The sequence below is a fragment of the Limanda limanda genome, chromosome 12, assembly GCF_963576545.1.
Source record: "Limanda limanda chromosome 12, fLimLim1.1, whole genome shotgun sequence".
Taxonomy (NCBI): domain Eukaryota; kingdom Metazoa; phylum Chordata; class Actinopteri; order Pleuronectiformes; family Pleuronectidae; genus Limanda; species Limanda limanda.
In genome coordinates this window covers 27,905,191-27,915,190 of record NC_083647.1, presented here as the reverse complement: position 1 = coordinate 27,915,190, position 10,000 = coordinate 27,905,191, and the positions used below count along the sequence as shown (strand labels likewise).

The 10,000-nt window shown below is 46.5% G+C and overlaps 3 protein-coding genes across 3 annotated transcripts in view; 2 read left to right on the top strand and 1 right to left on the bottom strand.

Moving 5' to 3' along the window:
- Nucleotides 1-962, bottom strand: part of heatr5a (HEAT repeat containing 5a) — a 30,823-nt gene extending 29,861 nt beyond the window's left edge. The window contains exon 1 of the mRNA XM_061083475.1: nucleotides 828-962. Within this exon, the coding sequence (XP_060939458.1) occupies nucleotides 828-953 (126 nt within the window). The 5' untranslated portion in view covers nucleotides 954-962. The remainder of the gene's footprint in view (nucleotides 1-827) is intronic.
- A 3,729-nt stretch (nucleotides 963-4,691) lies between these two features.
- hikeshi (heat shock protein nuclear import factor hikeshi) lies at nucleotides 4,692-5,991 on the top strand. The gene has a single exon (XM_061082865.1). It carries the CDS (start codon nucleotides 4,990-4,992, stop codon nucleotides 5,587-5,589), a length of 600 nt encoding a protein of 199 aa, XP_060938848.1. The 5' UTR covers nucleotides 4,692-4,989; the 3' UTR covers nucleotides 5,590-5,991.
- A 1,823-nt stretch (nucleotides 5,992-7,814) lies between these two features.
- The window catches only part of ehd4 (EH-domain containing 4), a 24,681-nt gene continuing 22,495 nt past the window's right edge, over nucleotides 7,815-10,000 (top strand). Inside the window, exon 1 of the mRNA XM_061083474.1 lies at nucleotides 7,815-8,281. Within this exon, the coding sequence (XP_060939457.1) occupies nucleotides 8,055-8,281 (227 nt within the window). The 5' untranslated portion in view covers nucleotides 7,815-8,054. The remainder of the gene's footprint in view (nucleotides 8,282-10,000) is intronic.

The following is a 10,000-nucleotide window of genomic DNA, read 5'->3' as shown; positions in this document are numbered from 1 at the left end:
CTCAGGTTCTAGCAGGTTCTAACAGGTTCTAACAGGTTCTAGCAGGTTCTGCTCAGGTTCTAACAGGTTCTAACAGGTTCTAACAGGCTCTGCTCAGGTTCTAACAGGTTCTGCTCAGGTTCTAACAGGTTCTAACAGGTTCTAGAAGGTTCTAGCAGTTTCTAACAGGTTCTAGCAGGTTCTAACAGGTTCTAGCAGGTTCTAGCAGTTTCTAACAGGTTCTAGCAGGTTCTAACAGGTTCTAACAGGTTCTGCTCAGGTTCTAACAGGTTCTAACAGGTTCTAACAGGTTCTGCTCAGGTTCTAACAGGTTCTAACAGGTTCTAGCAGGTTCTAACAGGTTCTAACAGGTTCTGCTCAGGTTCTAGCAGGTTCTAACAGGTTCTGCTCAGGTACGGTTCTGCTCAGGCTCTAGCAGGTTCAAACAGGTTCTGCTCAGGTTCTGCTCAGGTTCTAGCAGGTTCTAGCAGGTTCTAACAGGTTCTGCTCAGGTTCTAACAGGTTCTGCTCAGGTTCAGCTCAGGTTCTAGCAGGTTCTAGCAGGTTCTAGCAGGTTGAAACAGGTTCTAACAGGTTCTGCTCAGGTTCTAGCAGGTTCTAACAGGTTCTGCTCAGGTTCTAACAGGTTCTAGCAGATTCTAGCAGGTTCTAGCAGGTTCTAACAGGTTCTGCTCAGGTTCTAACAGGTTCTAGCAGATTCTAGCAGGTTCTAGCAGGTTCTAACAGGTTCTGCTCAGGTTCTAGCAGGTTCTGCTCAGGTACGGTTCTGCTCAGGTTCTGCTTCTAACAGGTTCTGGTGAGTGTTGGTGTTGGACAGCAGGACTCACCCTGTCAGCGGCCGGCAGCAGCTTCTTCAGGTGGTTCAGCCACTCGAAGATGAACTCCGCCCTCTGGTGTTCAGCCAGCTGGTTGCACGCCTCCTCGTTCAGCAGGAGGCTGTGAGCGCGCTCCATCTTGAGCCTCCTCCTCCTCTTCTTCCTGCTCCTCCTCCTCCTCCTCTTCCTCTTCTTCCTCTTCCTCCTCCTCCTCCTCTCTCACTGAGGGAGACCACGTCTGTTCTCTGCCATTCTCCTAAACCCTGTTCAACACAAAGGAGAAACAAGTGTCATCACCTCCGTTCACCAGCAGGAGACCACAGGACAGTCGATGATCTACTGAACACAACCGGGAATTAACACTGACGTAGACTCTCTCTGACCAGCAGGGGGCGACTCCTCTGGTAGTTTCTATAGAAAGTGACTCTACTTCTCTCTTTATAACGTCAGTAAACATGAAGGAGTTTCTGTCTCAGTCTCTAGTTTCAAGTCTTCTTCAAACAGAGACACAGACGAGACGAGTCCTCAACAAGAAGCAAACAGGAGCCTGAGGTCTGAAGGTGCAGAGCTGGGTCTGGAACCCTCAGACAAGTGGAAAGAGCAGCTCTGTGCTGATTGGCTCAGTCCCCGGTGACATCACCACAAACGCCATGCTACGTTCAGGAGCCAACGAGGACGCCACGCTGACACGGAGGACAAGCGGTGGACACACGGGACCTGAGAGGAGCATCAAACAGGTCTCTGTGTGTTCCTGGACCGAGTGTCGAGTCTTTGTTTGTGACAACTCAGCAGACGAGAGCGGAACGACAGCAGAGGACAGACGAGACGCTGAGAGGACATCTGAGAGACGCTCGTCCATTATTCATGAGACAGTGTCCTCCATTAACACTCAGAGACACACAGGAAGACACTGTTCTCCATTAACTCTCAGAGTCCCACAGGAAGACACTGTCCTCCATTAACACTCAGAGTCCAACAGGAAGACACTGTCCTCCATTAACTCTCAGAGTCCCACAGAAAGACACTGTCCTCCATTAACACTCAGAGTCCAACAGGAAGACACTGTCCTCCATTAACTCTCAGAGTCCCACAGAAAGACACTGTCCTCTATTAACACTCAGAGTCCCACAGAAAGACACTGTCCTCCATTAACACTCAGAGTCCCACAGAAAGGCACTGTCCTCCATTAACACTCAGAGTCCCACAGGAAGACACTGTCCTCCATTAACACTCAGAGTCCCACAGGAAGACACTGTCCTCCATTAACTCTCAGAGTCCCAAAGAGAGACACTGTCCTCCAATAACACTCAGAGTCCCACAGAAAGACACTGTCCTCCATTAACACTCAGAGTCCCACAGAAAGACACTGTCCTCCGTCAACACTCAGAGTCCCACAGGAAGACACTGTCCTCCATTAACTCTTAGAGACACACACACACACACCAGAGACACACCAGAGACAGAGACACACACACACACACACACACCAGAGACACAGAGACACACACACACACCAGAGACACAGAGACACACCAGAGACACAGACACACACACCAGAGACACAGACACACACACCAGAGACACAGACACACACACCAGAGACACACCAGAGACACACAAGAGACACACAAGAGACACACCAGAGACACACCAGAGACACACAAGAGACACAGAGTCACACACTACTGACCTGCTCCTTTACCTCCTTCTTCTCCTTCACCTCCTGCTCCTCCTTCACCTCCTCCTCCTCCTGCTTATCCTTCTTCTCCTTCACCTCCTCCTCCTCCTCCTGCTCCTTCTTCTTCTGCTTCACCTCCTGCTCCTTCACCTCCTGCTCCTTCACCTCCTGCTCCTCCTTCTCCTCCTTCTTCTCCTCCTCCTCCTGCTCCTCCTCCTCTCCTGCAGTTAGCAGTCTGTGTGGCTAACCTCCGGGGGCTTCCCTCCTCAGCTCAGCGGCCGAAGTTCGAGCCTCAGACTCGGATCGGATCGCAGCGTTGACCCGGTGGAGGGACGCAGGTCGGAACCGGAAGGTGTCCGCACCTAAAGGGTCCGGTAGAAAAGTTTCTCTCAGTTTGTGTTGACGCTGAAAATGTTTCCTGATCCGAGTCCAGCGTCAAGTCAGCGTGAACACACAGAGCGCACATCCGGTCACCGGTTCCTTCTTCACAATAAAACCCCACATCTGCGTTTTATTTTGAGAGCTCTACGGATTCGAATGTACGAATGTTCTGTCAAATATTAAATATGAATGTTCTTTACTGCTTCTTAGTATTAAAGCTTACACCATGAAAATATACAAGAGAAATGTGTTGTTTTCATGAACAAACATGACAAATACACAAAGGGTTCGTTTTATGTTTGAAAACACGATTTACAACATGATAATAACTGTTGATAAAAATCAAATGGGTGATAACAATTTATTATATTTATAAAAATGACGTTACATCGTTTTACATTTAAACATATTTGTATGACAGTTGTGACACTAAATCTTAAACTTTTTTTTAAGTTTGTTTGTTAATATCTGACTTCCGGTCTTTCTCCCACTATCTGTAGCGCTTGTGATACTAAATCAAATGTCGAATCATCGTCAACCTTGTGCAACCCTGAATCTAGTCTTACAGGCAGAATTCTTCCATCAGTGACTAAAAATGCATAAAAAGCATAAATAAACTTATAAATAAGCTTCAATAAGCATCTTTGTGAATTAGTTTAACAAACTGTATATGCTTTGAAAGTCATTAGATATTTGATACTTTAATAGTTGAGAAAAAGAAAAATCCTAAAAAGAAATACGAATAAAATACAAAAATTACTAGGACTGTAAAGCTGCACTGGGCGGGCCCGAGCAAATGCATTTTGAAGCATTGCATGCATTTTGCCTGAAAAAATTAAATAATGACTGAGGACTGAGGACTTATTGACACATAGAGCTGTTCAGGGCTGGACTCTGATCATGAGACAGAAGTTTGGTGGTAATAGGACAATGCATAGTGGAGTTATGACAACATCGTCTCCTTTGGCGAAGGATGAATCTTCGCCGTTTACACGGTTCGAAGAAATGTCCCAATTCTGAGAGAGAGAGAGAGAGACGTAACCTTTGCAAGACATAAAGTTTCCTTTGATCTATGACCCCTGACAGGAGTGGAGTTGTTTGTTTACGGCTCAGCATCAAAGGATTCATGGTCCATGTATGGCGTTACAGAACATGGTGTTTTAATGGCGTGTAATCAAACTTTGACGCCACGCCACGGTCACAACGTGTGACGAAAATTTTTATTTTTGAATAACTTTGTATCTCCGTCTTGTTGTCATGACACTCATCTCAATTTGAAGTTGATCTGGTACAAGTACGAAAATGGCCACTAAAAATGCAAAATAGCAGGCTTCCTGTTGCATTTTTACAATTGCACCTAAGACTTTTTTTGTGTTTGTCTGGTCATGATGCACATGTGTATCGATTTGTGTGAAGATCGGTCAATGTGAACACGTTCCGGGGGTCTCGGGGGGCACCGTTGAGCCATTTTGCGACGCCCATTGAAAATTCCTTCATAATACGTAAATTTTCACCACTTTCCAATTTTCTGCAAATTTTGGTAAGAATTTGAGCATGTTACAGCCCTCAAAAAGCCAATTCATTTGCTGAATAATAATAATCCTTACAATTTCAATAGGGCCTCACTTCCTGTCGGGGTTCGGGTCCTAATGAAACATCTCTACTGAGATTTATAATAACATATTACAGTGTATGTTGTGTACTGTGTGTTGTATTGTGTGTTGTATTGTGTGTGTTTTCTGCACAGCGGACACACATTTGCCTGTCAGTCAAACTAAGGGTTAAGTTTCAGGCTGCTCAATCGATAGTCGAGCAGCAGCTGAGGATCCAACATGTCGGTCGGTTCTGGAAGTTTCTCCCGGTGCTTCTCCTCCGTGCCTTCCCGTCAGAGGGACCCGGTCCAGCTGCTCCTGTGACCGGCCCCGGAGGACTCGGTTCCCGGTGCTTCTCCTCCGGTTCCCGGTGCTTCTCCCCGGCAGAGGGACCCGGTCCAGCTGCTCCTCTGACCGGCTCCGGTGGGCTCGGTTCCCGGTGCTTCTCCCCGGCAGAGGGACCCGCTCCAGCTGCCTCTCTGACCGGCCCCGGTGGGCTCGGTTCCCGGTTCCGGTCTCCGGGATGTTCGGGTGTCTGGTGGCCGGCCGCCTGGTGCAGACCGACCCGCTGCAGGTCGCTCCGGACAAGTTCCTGTTCCAGCTGCCGGACTTCCACAACGTGAACCACGTGGTGGTCTTCATGCTGGGCACCGTCCCGTTCCCGCCCGGGACCGGGGGCTCGGTGTACCTGTCGGTCCCGGACCCGGGGGGGGGCGGACCCGCGTGGCAGCTGCTCGGCTTCATCTCCAACGACAAACCCAGCGCCATCTTCCGGATCTCCGGCCTGAAGCCCGGACCCGGAGCCGGGCCGCAGCCCTTCGGCCCCGGGGGGTCCTGCGGGTCCGGGTCCGGGGCCCAGCTCGGGGTGTCGGTGGAGCCGCTGCAGCAGCTGGTCCAGGAGGTCCCGGTGTCCAGCGCCGCCGTGTCCTCCGTGGACTCCTTCCTCCAGTTCACCCAGAAGATGCTGGACAGCCTCTTCAACTTCTGCTCCTCCTTCGCGGTGTCGCAGGAGCAGATGATCCCGAACCGGACCGAGACCTTCATCCCGTCCAGCTGCGTCCTCCGCTGGTACGAGAACTACCAGAGAAGGATGGCGCAGAACCCCAACTTCTGGAAGACCTGAGGCCTGGACCCCATCTTCTGGAAGTCCTGATCTCAGAACCTCTGGATCTCCTGGTGTCAGAACCTCTGGATCTCCTGGTGTCTGGACCCAGAACCTGAACCCCTGGACAGGATCCTGAGACTCAGACCACAGACTGATCTTGTGTCCACTGAGCCTCGAACCATCAGATCTATAAACTGTGATCACACGTTATAATCTCCCACTTACTCTTTATATTATATCAGATTATGATAATAATCAATAAGAGATTATGGACAGACTCATTATTGTGGAACCCTTTGATCCTTTGATCCGAGCAGGAGGATCTCACACGACCTGACAACCGGACACTGTTAATGCTCCGGGATAATAAATCAAAGAGTTATTGACACACAAAATGTTTATAATGTGTGTGTGTGTGTGTGTTTGTGTGTGTGTGAATAAAGCTGACTCAAAGTCCAACTTGTCATTTTCAAACCTCAACACTATATTACTAAAATATTATTACACACATTAAATCACATGTATGTATGGATATATAAACATAAACATGTATTACATATATATATTACATTTATCCTTGAAACAAATATTTCTAGACACGATTCATATGCTAAAGATAATAACAGCTGTATCTTCAAAAGGCTTTTAAGAGTAAGAACCTAGAGAGATAATATAGTACAATTATAAAAAGTGCATCTTTAAAGTATTGGGCATTTTACTTGGTCTTACAGTCATATAATTTAATCTGCCTGTTTGAAATTAACAAGGCCTAAATATGGATGTCCTTGATAATCACTGACACATGACTGTGATTATCTCAAATATAACATTTATTTTCCCTTGGTCTCGTTCATATGAAATCGAAGCTTAGTTTGTCATATGAACAACTGGTTGCATGAAGAATTTACCTTTTATTTATTACATTTAATGATGCAACACTTTCAGAAATAAACCCCAATTCATCCACTGAGTTTAGTGTGTGTGTGGTGTGCTGTCAGGCTGCCTCCACCAGGGGGCGCTGCAGGATGGTGGTGGTGTCAGGAGCCTGCAGCTTCACTGATTTTAAAAGACAAACAGAAGAAAAACTGATTATTTGAACTCAACATGTTGGAATCAGATCCTGAACTCAGATTTCTCTCTAGTGAAGAGTTGATTCAACATCTACATGTTCTGCAGTAATCAGAAATGGGCGTGGCCAAATGGCTCAACAGCGCCCCCTACAACGCAGTAATTCCATCTAGTGGAACCCATCGTAACGGAAGTCGGTTTCTCGTGTATCGTGACCGGACGAGACAAACAGTCCCGGCACAGATTGGATTTAAGCAAAAGGAAGTCGGCCTTTTAGAAACTTGTTCCCATTTTAGCTGTTTTACATGTCGTGTATTTTAACTAACTCCTCCCACAGCTTTCATCGGATCAACGTAATATTCTGTGAGTGTCATCACGACACTTCGGAGATGGAAACTAACTCAAACTGTGAGTTTTCGTCACATGGTGTGATCGTGGCGTGTCTCAGTTTGATGATTCGCCAAAAAAGAGGGATTTATTATAACTCGTCTGTGCATTGTCCTATCATCACCAAACTGCTGTCACATGATCAGAGTCCATATGTCAATATGACTCCGGGTCATAGCGCCACCTGCTGATTCGCCATTTAACTTTACATGTGTAAAAGATATTTAATAAATACTTTGAAATAAATGTACTTTATCATTTAATAGTCTAAGATATTGCAAAGAAGCAGTCAATGCATGAAACATCAAAGGAAATGAACACGGGTCATAATAATTAGTGGGCGTGGTCCAGTGCTGCGTGACGGATGCAGGAAGTGACGTGTTTATCCTTCATCAGGTCCTGATATCACAGGTTCTCGACCCGCACAGAGCTGATCATCCCAGGTCTTAGATGTTGATTTGTTAATAATTAATAATTAACCAGGTGAGACTGAGACCTGTTACATGTTGTGTTTGGTAAGAACAGGTTTAGAGTCCAGCTACACACAGGAAGTGATCTGAGGTGGGTTAAGGTTAAAGGTTAAAGGTTAGGGTTAAGGGTCAGTGACCTGGTCCTAAGGTCAGATATTAGGTTCAAGTTAGAATAAAGTTAGAATAAAGTTTAGCTTCAGGTTCGTTTCTATCGTTATGCAAATGAGTTTCCTCACTGAGGCAGTTGTTCATGTGTGTGTGTGTGTGTGTGTGTGTGTGTGTGTGTGTGTGTGTGTCCGTGCTGCGTCACAGGGGCGGTGCCCTCAGGTACACACACCAGCAGCGGTCACACACAGAGGAGCCAGTGTTTCCTCGGCTCTCTACTCGTGGATCTCCTCAGCCAGAAGGTCGAGTCCCGCAGGAAGAACCCGAAGAGGAACCGAGGAGAAGCGGAGGAGGAACCGAGGAGAACCCGAGGAGGAACCACAGGAGGAACCACCGGAGCAGGGGAGGAGCAGCAGAAAAGCAGAAGAGGAGGAACCCCCGGAGGAGCCTCGGATGTTCAGCTGGGTGAAGCAGGAGCAGGGTCGCGGCCGGGAGGGCGAGATGTACGCGACGGTGACCGAGGGTCTTCAGAGCCTCTACACCCGGAAGCTGCTGCCGCTGGAGGAGACCTACCTCTTCCATGACTTCCACTCGCCGGCCCTGGAGGCCGCGGACTTCCAGAGCAAGCCCATGGTGCTGCTGGTGGGACAGTACTCCACCGGGAAGACCACCTTCATCAGGTACGAGTCCCGCCTGGAGAACCAGGAAGCAGCGCGTCACACCAGAGCTGGTTTACAAACAGATCCATTAGACTCTGTCTCTTCTCCAGACCAGTCTCCTGAAAAGGGAGATGTTCCTCTCACAGGTCCAACCGACGTGTTGGGTCTGGAGATGAGATCGGCTCATGTTTAATCCATCTGAGTTTATGAAAAGTTATATTTTAATGCTGTTCCTGGTTCGTTCTCTGATCACCTGAGCAGGAACAGAAGGATTTAATGAATCAGACTAAAACAGTCGAGCCTGTTTCTAATGATTCTATAGAAAGTTATAAACTATAACAAGACACTTTATGTTAAAGTTGTCCTTTTAGATGAAACTGTTGAAGTAACTCAGTCTCTGCAAATACAAGATTTAATGATCTGTAGGCAGCTGCAAAGATAAATGAATAACAGAAAGTATGTCAAAGATAATAAGAAAAGAAGAAAGGAACCAAAATAAGAAAAATGAAATTTAATTCTCACACTATTTCTCATTAGAGACTTTTCCAAATATATCTCAATTCTTTTTTTGAATCACTGAACTTCAGGATCTTGAAATGATCTTTAAACTCGAGCAAAAACAAGTTGAAGTTCGTGCCAAATCAAAATCATTATTGTCAGAATTCAAATATGTATTTACATCCTTGTAGTTCATTTCCATATTATCAGTAGATTTACACTGTGTATAGTTTGTTAGTTAAACAGTTTATAACTCACCTCCAGCAGCTGTTTGATCAGTGCTCACCAACTGTATCTGGTGGAACTTTATACTAAATATAATACAATGTGCATAATTAAGGCTCTTCCGCTTATGCATAAGAAAGTAAAAACTTAAAATCTCTATTTAAATGAGTCCAGTCCAGAAACCGGCTCATTAAATCCACTAAATCTGCATTTATGAAATCTGTGAGTTGATTTCTCTGGTTCCCTGTGACGTCTCTTCTCCTTGAGCTGTGGAAGAAACAGAGACTTAGTGGTCAGAAGCTCAGGATGACGAGTCCGGTTACTTCAGTAGATGAAAGTGTCTCCATATTTAGAGTCTTTACAGTATTTACAGTAATGTAAATATGTAAATGTTTCCCTGCACCTGCTCCTGTGTGAGCTGGACTCAGTGAACCAGCGTCACCAGCTCAGGTCGCTGCTGTGGAAATCTACTGTGACTCGTGTGCTTGTTGTCATAATGTCTGTGGAGTTCCCAGCTCCGGGATCAGCTGAGGCTCATGGGTACTGTAGTTTGCACAGAGGGCGTGAGCGGCGCCGGGGAAAGCTGCCGGGGATTGTGGGTAACGTAGAGCTGAGGTTTGGTTTCTTTGCTAAAACAACAGAAGAGAGAGAGTCGCTCAACAAACAGAGACACAAACACACATTGAGAAGTACACAACCTGTAGTGGATCTTACAGCTGGATGACCAGATGTTTAGATTCAACATGGCCGACGGCGTCTCAGGGCGTCCAACCCCAACCCGGCGAGTGAGAACCCCCCCCGCTGCCTTATCTCTCCGACCAGCTCTCTGGTGTGATAGGAAATGACCGGAGACAGAGTTCATGTATCATTTCTGTGCCTCAGTGAATTCAGTGTTTATTACACATTAATGAACAAACACATCTTTTAGTCACTTTTATCACAAAAGTCTCTGGAAATAGTAAATTAGACTTTAAATTAGACTTCTGGTTTTCGGTCGGTCTCGTTAAATGTGGAACA

What these genes read in the sequence shown, in the direction of transcription:
- hikeshi (XM_061082865.1), top strand. Translation starts at nt 4,990, where the DNA reads ATGTTCGGGTGTCTGGTGGCCGGCCGCCTGGTGCAGACCGACCCGCTG.